Raw genomic sequence first — 15868 nt, 5'->3', positions numbered from 1 at the left:
AAACAGGGATAAGGGGTGTTTGGTTCTGTGGACTAAAGTTTAGTCCGGGTCACATCAAGCGTTTGACTTTCAAGTAGGAGTATGAAATATAGATCCAACCAACTGTACTAGATTCGTCTCACTTTTTAATCTTCGGCTGAGAAATTAGTTTTATAATCCGACTACATTTAATACCCCGAACGGAGGTTCAAACATTCGATGTGATAGGGGCTAAATTTTAGCAGGGGCAAACCAAACACCCCCTTATTTCAAATGCCCGACAGTTTGCTTGAAGAGACTCGAGGGTACAAGAACTGGCTCAATTGGCTTGGTATATCATGTCAAGGTACTTGGTACATACTCAATCTGACTCATCAGTCAATGTAAAAGAATGGATTATACAGCGCATGGCCAAACAACGAACACTACTACTTTACAAAAGATGGGGAAGACGGAAAAAAAAAGAAACAGGAGGATGAAATGAAACTTTGAAGGCATGTGGACCAAGAATCAGTGGGGAATGCCTGAATCAACAAGAAGGGCACAGAGACTATGGGCTATGGCAGGTTCGCGCTGGCCAGATCCCCCATGGCTGATGTTCCTTCTCTGGACGCGAAGTCCTGTAGCATTCGAACAACAAAATTCAGTTGAAGGTTCATAGGCACATGAATCTAGCCCACCTAGCATGAGCATATGTGATAGCATGGTTGAGTACCTGAAGGCGGTTTAACAAGTGCATCAAGAACAAATGCACGAACACCTGGTGTGGCGAAAGCAGATTTATAGTCAGAAAGAAGTCTTAATTTGGGTTAAAAAAAGAGAAGTGCAAACATAGAGGAAGCTCAAGTTATGTGGTCCGTGCCAAATAGAACAGCAGGCTGACTCGTGCAACGGGATGTCGCCACAAAAATCTTGTTGCGCGCACAGCTCCTGTGTCTAAAAGCTTCGCAGCCTTTTGTAACTGGAACAAAGATGTGTAAAAAAATGATGTTCATCTTGACGATTCGTTTCCGTTATTTTTAAAAGGCTGCAAATCTTCAGACTAGCACTGGTCATATCTACCTGCTGATTTGCTGTTGCCATGTGTCGATGATGTAGAGGAAGAGGCCTACAATATGCATACTTAATTGTCTAAGAATGTACTTGAGTTTGCAAATAGATGGATACATTTAAGACTGGACAACATCAATTATCATGAAATCCAAGAATGATGGGAAACACAATTTTTCAGGCGTCAAACAGTCAACTTACTCTAATGCCTTGATATCAGCATCTTCTTCCCACGACGATGCTGATCTGCGAGTAGCTTTACTCCTTTCTGCCTCAATCTATCAAACCGAGGACATTGGTAACAAAAGGGCAGCAATATAAGGACATCTGCAGTAAGTAAACTTGTTAGGACAAACAGCGACAAGATGAGGAGAAATTAACAACCTGCACTTCATGAAATTGTTTCAATGATTTCTCCAGTTGGAACTCTAACGCAGCCTTTTCGCTGGCCATGGATTCCAATTGTGTTTGCTTGTGGTACTGGAAGAAGGATCCATACAGAATCAAATTAGCTCTCAATGCCAGAGTGCCAAGGACACAGAAGAAACGGACAGGTTCATTGCATACCAGTAAGTCAGTTAGCTCACGGTATCTCTTCTCAAGTTCAACATGCTCCTGATAAAAAAGAAGAAACATTCACAAAAAATAAGTGCTCCGCAGGAATTTTAATATCCTAAATCTGTAAGACTTGGTTATGGTCAAGAAAAGTAACATAAACAACATAGTAACAAATATTTCACCTGTCTAGAATAATGCTCTGCATCTCTTCTCATTCCAGCCATTTCAACTCTCATTTTCTGCAACTCTGCCTGCACCAATGAAAACAAGGGTGCAGTAACATGCAATGCGTAATTACAAAACAATACCCTTAACAAAGCTGATCATGAAAATAAACTTTGATAGTCTCAGCTACAAATTGAAAATGAAGCCAAGCACATCCAGCAGTACAGCACAATTTTGAAGAAAATGCTGAATCTTTGGTTGAGTGATGAAATTAATGTCACCTCCAAGGATGATATCTTTGCCTCTGCCTCTCGTTGGCTTTGGCGTGCACGCTCAACTTCTTCCTGCCAAGCCTGCATCTGTTCCCACAACAAATAAGTGAATAACCTTATGTCAGTATGACAACCCTGATCAGTAATACACCTTGTGCAACAAGCACATTCCACATCAAAGGCAGTAAGTACAACTCAAAGTTGAGTCCTCAAAGACAAAAGGATCTTCTAATTTTCACCTGAAGAACTTGATTAGCTTCTTCGGAAGGTTTTTTCTGTACGCGGCGATTACGAGCTTCCATCTCCTGTAGTTCTTGTTGCAATGAAGCACATTCAACCTAAGATAACCAGAACATCCACAGTAACCAGGATAAACAAACCAGCTCATAGCCTAATGTGTAAAACACAAGGTGCAAAGGAATGTACCTCAAGAACAGCCAACTTGTGCTCCAATTCCAGCACTCTTGATGAGCTTTGATCAGCAGCTCTCTGGACGACATCAAAACAATTAAGATCAGCATTAGAGTATCATGAATTATATGAAGAAAGTATATGTTACATATTACTTCCTCCGGTCACGACTAAGTGGTGTCCTGAGGTTTTATGGAGTTAATTGTTTCAAACTTTGATTACAAATTAATTTTTATGGATTAAGTTTGGATATTTGAAAACGACAGGAGTACATATGCATTGAAGAGTAGTTTCATAGCCATATACTGTTGGTATGTGTTGTAAATATATTATAACAAAAAATTGTGGGCCAAAGTTGTTTTAGAGAATGTGTTCGTGTCCAAAATGTCAATTATTTGTACATGAGAGCTTAATAGCAAATAAACATTGCTTAGCATGATAACATCAATGTGTTAGTTTCTGGTTTGCATCCAAATAATTAATTGCATGACTTTCAAAATTCACATCCTTGCAATTATGCAATATAGATCATGATGATAATTATACCTTGTAAAATTACCTGGATTCTAGCTAAAGCGCTCGATGCCTCAACAGCCCGATGTTCTAGTTCTACTTCTCTCTCAACAGCTGCCTGTATTGTAACAGCAAGTGACAATAAAATAATAGAATAAAATTTACGGAGAATATAAAGTGCTGAAGAGACTGAACTTTGACAAATTACCATTTTTGTGGCATTATGAGCAATGCGCTCTTCTTCAGCCCTACGCTCTGTGGTAGCAAGTTCCTCCCGTAAAGCCTAATTAAATCAATGGTGTTTGGAGGTTATGTACCTGATCTGCATCATGGAAACTGACAGAAACCATCTTTGCCTTACTAACCTGTATAACTCTGGTTTCAGTAAGTTCACAGTTCCTCTTGAGACCATCTATATCTTCCTGGTTCAATAGAAAACTTCGTTAATATTAGAATATTAATCCTTTTTAGGATCAATATCTACATAAGTGTAAGTCATTAAAGTTTTTTTCTTGAATCACTGTCAGGAGAGCTGAGTATCATTGCATTATTTAAGAGGTGTACTTAGAGCATCTCCATGAGTTTTAAAAACCTACTCTCAATCTTGATTTTTTGCCAAGACTGAAAAAAATCGCTCTCCAACAACTCCCTATCTCGACTCCCAATCTTTCTGCAGTTGGGAAAATCGACCTGATAGCGCAGAAATATACACACATGTATCAATCAGCCAATCTATAAGTGGAAGGACGTAGGGAAGAATAAGGAGGAAGAAAAAGGTCACCAATACAAATGTACAAGACAGAAAGAAAGTATAAAAGTGGTTGAGGTGATTTGGAAACAGTACGGGATCTCTGTTGCAATGGCTTATATCTTTTCTAGGAGCGAGATTTTGGAAACCGTTGGAAAAACCCAACAAATATGGCCCCAACTTTTTTTAGCCACTTGGAAATCCCAATGATTTACCAGATGTTTTTAGGAACTGTTGGAAATGCTCATAGAGCATCTCCAAGAAGGGCTCTAAACATGGTCTTATTTTAAAATATAGGACTCAGAACCATAAAACACCCTCCAACAATGGCCCTATTTCATAAAATTTCATCAAATGATTATAGGGCTCGGTCTCTCTTAATCTTGGAGCCAGATCCTCGTTTTCTCTTAATCTTGAACTATTTATTTCCTAATAACATTATTTTTTTCTCCAAAATAGCCTTATTTAAGGCCTAATTGTTGGAGTAAAAATTTCTTTTGAGGCCCTAAACACTTTAAATGCAGTCCTGGTTCAATTTTTAGGACTCTATTTTAGATCTCCTTGAACAGAAGTCCTAAACAGGGTTGTATTTTGAAATATAGGAACAATCTTAGTGAAACACAGAGACATACCACACCAAACACCAGTGCATCACATGTGCAACTCTGACACCACCGATTACTAGTGAGAACATTTTATCAATCACTACATGATTTTAGTGTCGATGTGTTAGACCAATGTGTGTCACTGCTGTAATGGACTTAGACCCATCCTATATACTATTCTATCTATTAATAGAGCAGCCCCACCTTACTAGGGTTAGTGATTTCTATTCCAACATGGTATCAAGCCTCCTCTCACCTCTCTTCTCCCTCCCCTAGCCGTCATGCTTCTCCCCTCCCACCGGCGTCCCTATCCCCGCCAGCCAGCCCCTCCAGCCAGCCATGGTTGCCCCGTCCGGCCATCCCCTCCCCCTGTCCCAGCGCTGGGCAGCCGTTGCCACCGCGGGCACAGCCGCCAACGCCAGGCCCGCCCGCACTCTCACCGTCCATCGGGTTCCACCAACTGGACATCAAGAATGTCTTCCTTAACGGCACTATGACCGAGACAGTGCACTGCAACCAGTCCATCTGGTTCGTCAACTCCGCTCACCGGGCCTGGTGTGCAAGCTTAACTACTCCTTGTATGGTCTCATGCAAGCGTTGTGGGCCTGGTACAGTCGATTCACCTCCCACTTAGTCTCCATTGGCTTTAGCAAGGCCAAGTCAGACATGTCTCTATTCATCCTTCGGTGCGGCGACAACACCGTCTACCTCCTACTCTACGTTACAACATCATGCTCACAACGTTCAGTCCCATCCTCCTCTAGCGAAAGATCGCCTCCTTGCAATGCGAGTTCGCGATGAAGGACTTGAGCCCTCTCCACCACTTTCTTGGGGTCACCGTGGAGCGCCGCCCCCAGGGCCTCTTCACCAGTGCCAGTACACCATTGACATTCTAAAGTGAGCTGGCGTTTCTCACTGCAAACATTGCTCCATGCCTATTGACACTCAGGCAAAGGTCTACGACGCCTTAGTCAGCGACGTGACAGCCTACTAGAGCCTTGCCAAGGCGCTACAATACCTCACCTTCACCCGAAGCCCTATAGTATGCTTCTTGAAGAAATAACAAAGAGAGAATAATATAGATGAATGAAACCTCTAAAGAAGCAAGCTTTTCTTCTGAAGTTGCTGCTCTTTTCTTCCAAGAGTCCAATGATTTAACAAGAGATTCAATCTCTGCATTTTTTGCAGTCAAAGCATCAACCATATTCAATTCAGCTCTTGAACCTTCTACTCTGGACATTGATAACTCTTGCTGTAGTTGCTTTATATGAGCTTCATGCAATGTAGATTTCTCTCTCTGGCATGTCGTATAACATTAATGTACATTAGAAAAAAAAGAACTGCTTACAGTTGGGTGGAGATAAACAGAAAATATAAGTGTGTGAACTAACTAGACCTCTTGAACAAGAAGTTCCTCCAGCTGTGCATTTTCAGACTTATACTCTTGGAGGCGGGATGAAAGTCCAGCACAAACCTATTCGTAAGTTGAAAACAAATGGGCAAAAGAACATGTTGGTAAGTTGAAAACAAACGAACAAAAAAACAGAGCTAACCAACATAGATCGAGTGTGAGTTGTGAGGCAATTGAGCTTATGCTTATCCTTACCCGAGCTAACCTAGCTTCTTTTGACTGGCCAGTCTTGACAGCACTTTTTAACAATCCCTGAGCCTATAAAAGATCAACAAAACAATGGGAAATGAACAAGACAGCGTATTCAAATATCAATCAGAACAATTTGATCACCGAGTTTCCAATTTTCTGCAACATCTTCTTTAATGAAATGAGGTGCAGCTCTCCTACATGTTCGAGAGAAAAAAGTCTGTGGCTTACCTCCTCAAGTTGGTCTTGTTCTTTCACAGAAATTGTATCAGATTTTTGTTTGCGTCGATCTTCTATGCTTTCTGATGAATCTGAAACACTCGCTTTCTTTGATTCCTGCAGTTTGCCAGTAACCTCTGTATTTGGCAATTCAGACGCATTTGTGTCCTGGATAACAGCCACAGTAGAGTCTCTCTCCTCCAAATTAATCACTGAACCAATCTCGGAAGTCTGGTTACTGCTGCTCGACTCACTTTTTGCATCCATAACTGAAAAATAGCTTTCAACAGCAATCTCTGAATTGGTATGTGTAACACCATCCAGAGTGGCATTGTCAGAGTTTTTCTGCATCAGTTGAACTTCAACCATGGTATTAACAATCCCAGACCCATCAGTCTTAAGGCCATCAGTACCTTTCTCTCCTTTCTCCAATGTACCCTCATTACCCACTTCCTTAACATCGATCGGAGTGACTTCTGGTTCACTAGCACTGGTATCAACACTTGATGAACCTGCAGGTGGCGAAGGCCTGATCTTCTCGATCTTCATCCGCTCTCGCGGCCGTTGCCTACTCCTCTTTTCCTTCTGAGCAGATATCTTGTTGCCACCATCGGCATTAGTGAGCTTCAATGGACCCTGCAAAAAAATTAATGCCAAAGCTTGAACGATGACTCATGTGTGGTATGTAAAGAAACAAGTATGCTCAAGAAGGCTGTTAAGTAGTGACCTTCTCCCTCGGCTTTCCCTTCTTTGCTTGCACTTCTTGGTTGTTTGGTCCTTCACAAACAAGCATCAACAAGCAGAGATTAAACTACCTGCCAAATGGCTAAATGGGCACGTGTAAACCAAGGAGGCACGCTACCTGAAGGCTGAGAGGTAGACTGCTCATCCGACAGTTCTGTTGCCACGATCTTGGCCCTCCGGTCGACGACTTCGAGCAAGTCTATTACCAAAAAATGATCACCATGCTCAGATTCCTTATAGCAAACTCCTCACGGTGCAATCAAGCAGACGGAAACAGTGCTGGGTTTCAGTTAGGTGCAATTAGGCGGGCAGAATATGATCAAACAGAGCACACCTACCACAGATGGAGGCAATACTAGTCTCACGGAGTAATCAGCGCGGGGAAAGTACGAGAGTTGTGGGATTGAGAGGAGAACGGCATATCTTCGCCGACGCAGAGGGATGGATCTGTGTGGGCGACGAGTAGTGCGAGGGAGGTTGGGCCGTCGGGGTTTCGTACCTTCGGCGACCTTGAGCCAGGAGGCCATGGCGGGATCGCCGCTGGTGGCGCAGTGTGACGGCGAGCGAGCTTGATAAAATTGGCTGGTGTAGTGATGTGAGATCTCCGGCCACGGCAGCGGGTGAAGCCGTAAAACCAAAATCGATCCAAACCCACCAGGCCACCACCTAACGATTCGAGAGAAAAAAAAGGAAAAATTAACTATTTGTCAAGCAACTCTTCAAAAGTCATTTTACATATTTGACATTAGATTATGTAGTAGTTTTCTCTAAATTTTTTCCTATATATTACTTTTTGCGTCACATTACCAACATTTTATCCCCTATTATTTTATCTTCCACAATGGTTACCCTTATATTCTCTCCATATACTCCCACTACAACTATAAAATATTATTATCCAACCATATTTATCATATATTAACATTTTTTCTTCACCTATTAAAACCTAAAGCAAATATGAACAGTGATAGAGGCTTCTGGCTTTCTGTTCAATTCCACCGGAGGGAGGGCCTGAGACCGTCTTCAACGGTGCCCCCTCCCCTTGCACAGTACCGAATTTGGAGGCTACAGAGCACCGGTATCCACTTTAACGGTGCCCTCTACATGTGCTACAGTAGTGGGGGAATGCCCAGCCGGCCGCCAGATCAAGGGGCGCGTCAAATGGCCCCCTTGTCTTGATATTTGTGCACGCCGGTATTTATCAGTGGTGAAAAAATATTAATAGATGATGAATGTGTATGAAAATTGATATTTTATGTTTGTAGTGGGGTATAAGGCTATCCGCACTCATACTACCCTATTTCTCTACCCTAAAAGGAATATTCCATCCTGGTCAGTGAGATTCTCTACTCTATCCAACAATTCTCCGCGGTCACGATTACCCTATATATCCACCCTATACGTCCCTGGGTCCACCAGCAGGCAGAGCAGGCAGGCGCTGCTGTCCCGTCCCTGGGCCCACCTCTGCTCCGGCGAGAGAGAGCAGCAGCATTTAGCGTAGGCGATCACGAGCGCTGTATTTGGCGTCCGCAGTGCTGGAGAGAGAAGATAGAGTTGGATTTACAGTCACCGCTGCAGGCCTCCAGCTATTGCAAAAATTTACGGGTTCCATTTCCAGCTCTCCGGTGTGGGCAGCCTAAAGGAATGGTATAGGGGGAACCGCTGCAGAGCGAGAGGGTGTGCTGACATGGCGCGGTAGTCTCTACTAACTATTAAGTCTCTATTGTAGACTGCCCCCGCCTCCCTCCGCCCGCTGCAAAAACCGCCGCAGTCCGTTCGCCCGCGACCCCGCCGCAATCCCTCCTCCTCCGTGAGCCGGTCGCCGTGGCTCACCATCACCTGCCGCAGCTGCTCCGTGGGGATGGACCCGCTGCAGGCGTCGTCGAACACGTCGAAGCACTCGGCGAGGCGCGCCTCCGACTGCCTGGCGCCCATCTTGCGCGCCGCCACGGCCAGGAACGCCGCGAGGTCGATGTCGCCGGCGCCCGTGGCGACCGCGTCCTCCAGGAAGCGCCGCGCCTTCGCCTCGTCCACGTTCTGGCCCAGGGAGCACAGCGCCGTCACGAGCTCACCCGTGGCGATGCGACCTGCAAGCCCACTGGCCGGGAGCAACAAAGAAGCACACACGCACATATGAGTTGAGTGAGGCTCGGAGCTAGGTGCGCGCGCGGTGGATAGGAGTTCGATGGGATGGCGACTTGCCGTCCTCGTCGGCGTCGAACAGGTCGAAGATTTCCTTGCACTCGTCCACCTGCTCCGGCGTCAGCTTCTCCGCCATGTTGCTCACCTGAGCCAACCTCAGTCGCTTCCTCTTGCTATGGATGCTCTCGATGAACGAACTGCAGAGCTTTCTTTTATTCTGATTCGATTTCGTCAGATCAAAAGAGTAAACAGCAAATTCTGATCTGGCAGGCCACTGGCCACCTTTTCCTTGTCCTTGTTGGTCATCAGAAAACAACGAGACAATGACCTATAACATCGGTGCACCGCACTTAATCAATTTAAGTGTCGTCGCCCAGTTTTGTTAAAAGAGACGTCTCGTCCACCTCTTGAACAATAAATGAGGAAGAAAAAAACGCAAGGCCTCCATGGTTCAAGCTATTTGCAGTGACTACTGAAAGAATAAGAATGATTCACGTTAACAGTGGTCAAGTTTGGAAATCACTTCAAAAAAGAAATTAATTTCAGATATATATCAAGTTGTACATAAAAATAGCACTGAAACTAAATTACAGATGTCACATTATTTTTATTCCCTATATATATTGTGACTATGCAAGTAATCCAACGAGGACATTCCCAAAAACATAATTAATGGGAAAGCATATTGCAATGGTACACTATGCCAGCATGAAATGCAATTCCTTTCTAGAGCAGCAGTATACACACAAAAATTCCTGTATTCTCTCAAATGGTAAGCTGCCAAAGTCATCACTTGTAGTACTGGTATAGACTGAAACCTTGGAGGTCAAATCTTTCATATTTATTCTCTTAAACATTGATGACAGTGCCACGCTGTTTACCAAAAAAATTCCTGCCAATGGTGAACTTATATAAGCTTTCTTTTTCCTTGAATACTGATGGTTTCACCCATTTCGATTTCAAGATACAAAAAATATTATTGTGTGTGGGGGGATGAACTACCTACCGTTCCATTCCAGTCGGCACGGTAAACCTCTCCATATGATTCTATTGAAGGAAGCAAATCAATCAATAGTTTTCACGCACAACTCAGGAAATTGCAAGTTCATGAAAACAACCTACGTCTATTCAACTAATAAAAAACATGTCCATCAAATCTAACAACTTGGCTATACAAGGAAAACAAGAACAAATAAATTATTCAGAGCAAAGGAAAATCTTGCACAACAACGATAAAATGTAGTCCGACTAAACGTTTGTTTCCATCAGTACAATATAGGAATACACGCCAAAGTGCGATCGTGGCAACAAGTGTGAGTGCAAACATGGTCGAACAAGGAAATGGGTTGGAGCAAAGCCAGTCGATCCCAAGGTTCATTTCCAATGGTAATTGTTAAAAATCTTTATTGTGGTTATATATTTTCTCAACCCTGAATGCCATGTCTTTTACTTGGATTGTATTTTCACGAACCAGTTGATGACGACGATGAGGGTGTCATATTCGGAGAGGATAATGATGAGAACGAGGGATATTTTTAAGTGAGAACATACAATTCGGTCTGGTGTTCCAATTGACTTAAAAGGGTATTTTCTCAATACCACGTTCTCAACAATTTAATTTTTTTCTATGATAACCATTGTATATAATATAGTTGGTCAAACATTATTCTATAGGGTTAATAATAGCTACTTCGTTCTACAAGCTATGGTCATATGGGGGAATGATAGACGAATGGAATTTGATAGGGTGAGTGGAGTACATTTGTTTCATGTTCAAACATACATTTCAGTTACATAATATAAATTTGACGTTTTGTTCTCTTATGTCTTTGTGTGTAGGATGCAAAGATTCTTCGAAATAACTTTGTAATTGATCTGTTAAGTTGCGAGGACAATTCATGCCGCTATGCCATCCCTGCAAACATACAACAAAGACTTATCAATATCGCTAAAATGGATTAGATTAATGTACGGTTGTCGACATATTTGCCTATTATTAAAAATTCTATATTGACTCTTTAAAATAGTTTGTGCGATATTGATAATGTTTGTCACACGGATTCTGTATATTATAGTGAATAGATGGTGAGAGACTATGCACGAGGCATGCAAATTAACAAGACTCCTACAAGCGTGGAACAGTGTGCTAATGGGGCACAAGAGTAACACATGCTCATAATCCTAACATGTTTGGCTTTCGAGCAAACTTTCTCCAGACCCCAAAGAAATATAAGATCTAATTAGATATGTGTCGATGCTCATCCCAGCGTACTTCCGTTGCAACGCACGGGCACACACCTAGTAAGATATAAGGGTGGAAATTTAGGACGAACGGCTGAAGGTAGTCTCCCGCGGCCGTGGAGGCGCTCCATCTCCATGCAATGCAATGGGAGGGGTGTCCGCGCGAAAGATGTTGTATTTTTGCCATTTTGTACAACGTGGCTGTGAAGTGACGCTATGCCGCTCGATACCAGCGTGGATCAGCCAGGGAAATCCCTGTTTTGCCCTCGCTCGCTTTCCTTTGCCTTCTTTGCCGCCGTCGTTGACCCGATCCACTGTAGCTCTTAGTTCTTCTCCTCTCTCTCTCTCTCTCTCTCCTCTCCCCTCTCCTGTCGCACTCTCCTGTTCCGGCCACCAGCGTGCCCAGCATGGTGCAACGCTCGGGTAGAGGAGGGCGGAGCTGGTCTTCAGGGGTAGCTTGAACTGGCGACCGGATTGGTTTGGAGACCGGTTTGTCCCTGATTTGGTGCCCCAAGTGCAAGATGGCCCGAGTGATTGAACTGAGGGTGAAGAGGGAGAATGAGAACCTAGGCCAAGTGTTTATCAAGTGCCCTAGGAGTGTTGACGCTTTGATTGCCATTACTTTGTGTTTTTCGAAATCTGATTTTGGATTATTTGATTTGCTTTTGTATGTGTAGATGCCAGGAAGGTGCCCATACTACAGATGGCAGAGGGAGTATTTTGAGAAATTGGTGAAGGAGAGGTTGATTGCCTTGTTATTCGATGATTGGGAGGAAGATGATGGAGAGGTGGATTCCAAGAAGGTTTCTGAAGTAGGAAATAGTGAAGACATTGCAACTTCTGTTTGTAATGGTTGTAGTACCTGTGGTAGTAGTGGTGATGTACATGTTTTAATGATCTGTCTGTAATGATGTATATGAACAATTGAAGAAGTTGGAAGGGAATGTTGAACTTTGTCAATACAGTTCACAGATCATTGAAAACAGAAAACAGTCACACCATAGCATTGTTGAAACCATCAGCATTCATTACATCCCAACATGACCTTGTTCATAGCATTCAAAAGAGACATCATTACAACATTCAAAAGAGACATCATTACATTCATGGCTCAGCTTAAACTGTTCTTAGCCCTCAGATTACAAAAGAGATATGCAACCACCTTTTCAGGGCTCAGCTTAGACTATTCTTAGCCCTTAGATTACAAAAGAGACATGTCATAGCACTCGAAGGGACATGCTCCTCGGCTTCAAGCATTGAACTTGATCTTCTTTCTTGTTGCAAGCTATTTCCTTCTTAGGGGGAGCATCAACCATTGAACTGGGACCGTCTTCTTGCACTGACATGTTCACTTCAACTCGTGGTGGTTCCAATGTTAGTACCCTTCTTGTGGATACCTATAATTCTGCTTCCTTGGCTGCTTGCTCAGCCTCTAGTGCCCTCCTAGCCTTTTCTCTTGCAGCTTGTGCCCTTGTTCTTGGAGATGGTTCAGCTAGTGGTTCAGCTTGTGCACCTGTTGCAGCTTGTGGGTGAGCTAGTGCACCTGTTGCAGCTTGTGGGTGAGCTTGTGCACCTGTTGCAGCTTTTGGGTCAGCTGCTGCACTTGAGCAGCTTCTGGTTCAGCCCCCTTAGCTTTCTTCCTCTCTCCAGTTGTCTTGGTCTTTCTGGTTCTCTTCCTACAAAGGATGAATAGTTAGTAGGCATTTCTAACATAAGTACAAAGGATGAAACATTCATAACTTAACCTCTTTTTCGTTCCAGTTAGAGGCATTTCCAACTTCCCTTCCTATGGTCATTTTCACCACAGTTGGCGCACTTAACTTGTCTTCTAGCCTTACTTGTCCTCTCTAGAGGAGATAAGAATCTGTTTTTCTTCTGCCTTCCCACACCTCTCCTCTTGAATATTGGTGGCTGCAATTTGAAATCTTTATCCACCTTAGGCCATTGTGACATGTCAGTAATGTTAGGCCATCCCTTGTCATATGCTGCCCTTAGCATTGAAACAAAGAAAGCCATGTCCACGTAGGGTTCTAGCTGAGGTTGTCTGCAAGTAGTGATTACAACGAAAGCATGTGGGCATGGCTTCCTTGTCACCTGCCACTACCTACATGTGCATTCCTTTTTCTCTAAGTATACAACATGCCTCCTCACTTCTTGATCCCTATACATCACTGTCACCTCAGTCTGGTCAGGTATACCCTTTGTCACTTTCAAATGGTTCAGTCCTTTGGAGGCAGCATTCAACTGTTGCACAACAGCTGGCAAGATCACCCCATCTAGTGCCCTTGCTATGCTCCTCCTCTTCTCAAATAACACACCCCCTTCTCTCTAATGGCATCAACCATGCAATGCAATGGTAGATCCTTCAGCTGTTTAATCCATGCATTCCAACACTCAGCTAGATTATTGTTGATGTACTCACACTTCACCTATGTATTGAACTTGGACCTTGCCCAGAAGAGACTGTAGTGTTCATCTAACCAAGTTTGTACACTAGGGCTGGCTGCAATCACTTTGTCCATGAAATACTTGTACATCCTATCTGAGTATGCTCTATCTGCTGGCCACATGTTAGCTCCATATACATCTCCAGTAAACCCTTTCTTCATATTCTCTATCAAGTGCCTGGAACATTCTCTTTGTTCAGCCCAAGGAAATACCTGCTGGACTGCTGCTTCTAGACCCTTACAGGCATCTGTGCATACTGCCAAATGTGGCACAAATCCTATGGCCTTTCCAAGCTGGTCCATAAACCAAACCCAATTGTCCCTAGTCTCAGAGTCAAGAACCCAAAGGCCAATGGAAACATCCAATTGTGTCCATCTAAGCCTAAGGCAGCTGGCATGTGACCATTCCAAAGGCCATTCAGAGCTGTGGACTCTACACTAATGTAAGGCCTACAACCATTTAAAAATCCTTCAATGCTACCTTGGAATGCACAGAAAAACCTGCTGGAATGTAACTTATTATCTACTATGACTGTATCAATCTCTACTATACACCCGGGTGACCTTAGCTCTACCTCTGCTTTGAACCTATACAACCAATCAAAAGAATCATTCCAACTACCAAATAATTTGTTTGCTGCCCTTTGTCTCCCATACCATACTGTCTAGTAGTTGATTTTCAAACCATACTTTTCCTCCAAAGCTGACTGAAGTTCAATGGCTCCCATGTTTGGCTTCTTCTTCAACAATGGTATAGCTCTTTCTGCAACCCAGGCTTGGGAGGCCATTGTGCCTTGTACTCTACTTGTAGATGCACAACTATATTTGCCTCAGTTTATCTGCACCTGGAAAAAGATTTAAAAAACTCTGTTAGTGCAAAATAACTTTGTATGAACAAAATTAAAGGGATAATTATCAAAATGTGTACCCTGACACTATTATCAGCCGTTGTTCTAGCTCTAATAATCCAGGGGCATCCTGTTGATTTTGCAATAACCTGCTGTTGATTTGTAGATTTGAGTCACTGACAAACGGCTGACCGCTGACCCCAACAGCACGGGATGAATGGCAGAATGCTCGGAGGTCCACGTCCACCCCGGCAGTCTTGAGAAGACTATGCTCGTCTCCCTTTGAGTCACTATGCTGGTTTATCAATAACCGGGGTCTTGATGGAGCTTCAGTCACAGCGGCAAAGCTTGCAGAACTGATCATAGAAGAAGGGGAACTAACTGTTGGGGTGGAGGCTCGTCTCCACGTCGGCGTTCTTTGCCCCAGCAAAGCGAAATCACGGGATGATTTTCAGCGCAAGTACTACTACTCAGTCGAGAAGCAAAACGAAAGCACGTGTGCTTGCTTCGATTTTTAGCCTTACTAACTATCTACTCCGTATGATGCTGACAATGCTAGTCTTGAAAGAACACTAGAGAACTCCTAGTACCAACACCACAAGCGCAATGACACTGAAAGTTGAATACTTGGCTGTGCTGGAGGATTCGAGCTTGGTTGGCAGTTGTTGGCTCGGCAGGCTTTTTTCTCATATATATTTGAGGTTTGGATTTTTCATATGAACAGAGTATACAGTAGTAGTGGTGGTAGCGTAGTTTTACTACCAGGAGTGTACGTACCACTAGTAAATAGACGTAGATCGAGGGAGCAAGACGACGGAGAAAAATATCTCCCGGCCAGGCCAGGTCAGGTTCGGCATCCACGCACGTACCACTCACTCATTCAAGGATAAGGCAGCTCGTGGGGATCTTTGCCTGGCGTGGCGGGGCAAAAAGAAAGCCGCCCGCCGCGGGTGGTGGGCGTGCTCACGCCTGCGCACGTGGCTGCACGTGCCGCGGGGACGTGACCCCGCCAATCTCCACCGTCCGGCGACAGAGAAAAAAGGCCGCTACGACCGTACGCATGTGACTGTGAGCGGCCGCCCGGCTTAATTAATTAACTCGCAACAAATTAATCCAGGCTCGCGAGCGCGTAGCATCTGCATCCAAATCCGCCGAGATCGATCGATCGGACGGCTAGCTAAAGCCTAAAGGGGGCACCACATGTATAGGACCTGTTTGGTTCAGCTTTTTTCTGGTCAGCTTTTTCGAGAATTTAGCTGTGGGGAGAATCTGGTTTTGTAGAAAATCCGATTATCATTAGGATTACGTGCGGAGGAAGATAAAGTT

At 43.8% G+C, this 15868-nt stretch overlaps 3 protein-coding genes and 1 long non-coding RNA gene across 6 annotated transcripts; 1 reads left to right on the top strand and 3 right to left on the bottom strand.

Annotated features, from left to right (window-relative positions):
* Nucleotides 1–285: 285 nt before the first annotated feature.
* LOC103636659 (golgin-84) lies at nucleotides 286–7538 on the bottom strand. Of its 3 annotated transcripts, XM_008659010.4 has the most exons (22): nucleotides 7364–7534; nucleotides 6983–7063; nucleotides 6848–6897; nucleotides 6534–6756; nucleotides 6133–6416; nucleotides 5908–5970; nucleotides 5698–5775; nucleotides 5395–5598; nucleotides 3314–3370; nucleotides 3157–3231; nucleotides 2995–3066; nucleotides 2451–2513; nucleotides 2264–2362; nucleotides 2034–2111; nucleotides 1770–1838; nucleotides 1597–1644; nucleotides 1414–1509; nucleotides 1231–1307; nucleotides 1042–1087; nucleotides 842–940; nucleotides 695–739; nucleotides 286–599 (listed from the first exon to the last, which is right to left on the bottom strand). In XM_008659010.4, exons 1-22 carry the CDS (start codon nucleotides 7389–7391, stop codon nucleotides 537–539), a joined length of 1998 nt encoding a protein of 665 aa, XP_008657232.1. In that variant the 5' UTR covers nucleotides 7392–7534; the 3' UTR covers nucleotides 286–536. The 3 variants fall into 3 exon arrangements, with proteins under 3 accessions (XP_008657232.1, XP_008657231.1, XP_008657233.1); XM_008659009.4 differs by having other exon boundaries at nucleotides 6133–6756; nucleotides 7364–7538; XM_008659011.4 differs by having other exon boundaries at nucleotides 6133–6756; nucleotides 7203–7511.
* Nucleotides 7539–8463: 925 nt separating this feature from the next.
* Nucleotides 8464–9294, bottom strand: LOC103637586 (probable calcium-binding protein CML9). The gene is made up of 2 exons (XM_008659745.2): nucleotides 9067–9294; nucleotides 8464–8951 (listed from the first exon to the last, which is right to left on the bottom strand). Exons 1-2 carry the CDS (start codon nucleotides 9140–9142, stop codon nucleotides 8464–8466), a joined length of 564 nt encoding a protein of 187 aa, XP_008657967.1. The 5' UTR covers nucleotides 9143–9294.
* A 2206-nt stretch (nucleotides 9295–11500) lies between these two features.
* On the top strand, nucleotides 11501–12216 carry LOC103636658 (uncharacterized). Its single transcript, XM_008659008.4, has 2 exons — nucleotides 11501–11822; nucleotides 11925–12216. The coding sequence occupies exons 1-2, from the start codon at nucleotides 11769–11771 to the stop codon at nucleotides 12153–12155; spliced, it is 285 nt and encodes a 94-aa protein (XP_008657230.1). The 5' UTR covers nucleotides 11501–11768; the 3' UTR covers nucleotides 12156–12216.
* A 37-nt stretch (nucleotides 12217–12253) lies between these two features.
* Nucleotides 12254–15440, bottom strand: LOC103636657 (uncharacterized). The gene is made up of 2 exons (XR_558110.4): nucleotides 14623–15440; nucleotides 12254–14539 (listed from the first exon to the last, which is right to left on the bottom strand). It is a non-coding gene; the product is annotated as an uncharacterized lncRNA (long non-coding RNA).
* Nucleotides 15441–15868: the final 428 nt, after the last annotated feature.

Source organism: Zea mays, chromosome 8 (genome assembly GCF_902167145.1).
Source record: "Zea mays cultivar B73 chromosome 8, Zm-B73-REFERENCE-NAM-5.0, whole genome shotgun sequence".
Lineage (NCBI taxonomy): Eukaryota > Viridiplantae > Streptophyta > Magnoliopsida > Poales > Poaceae > Zea > Zea mays.
This window is presented reverse-complemented; position numbering and strand designations above follow the sequence as displayed.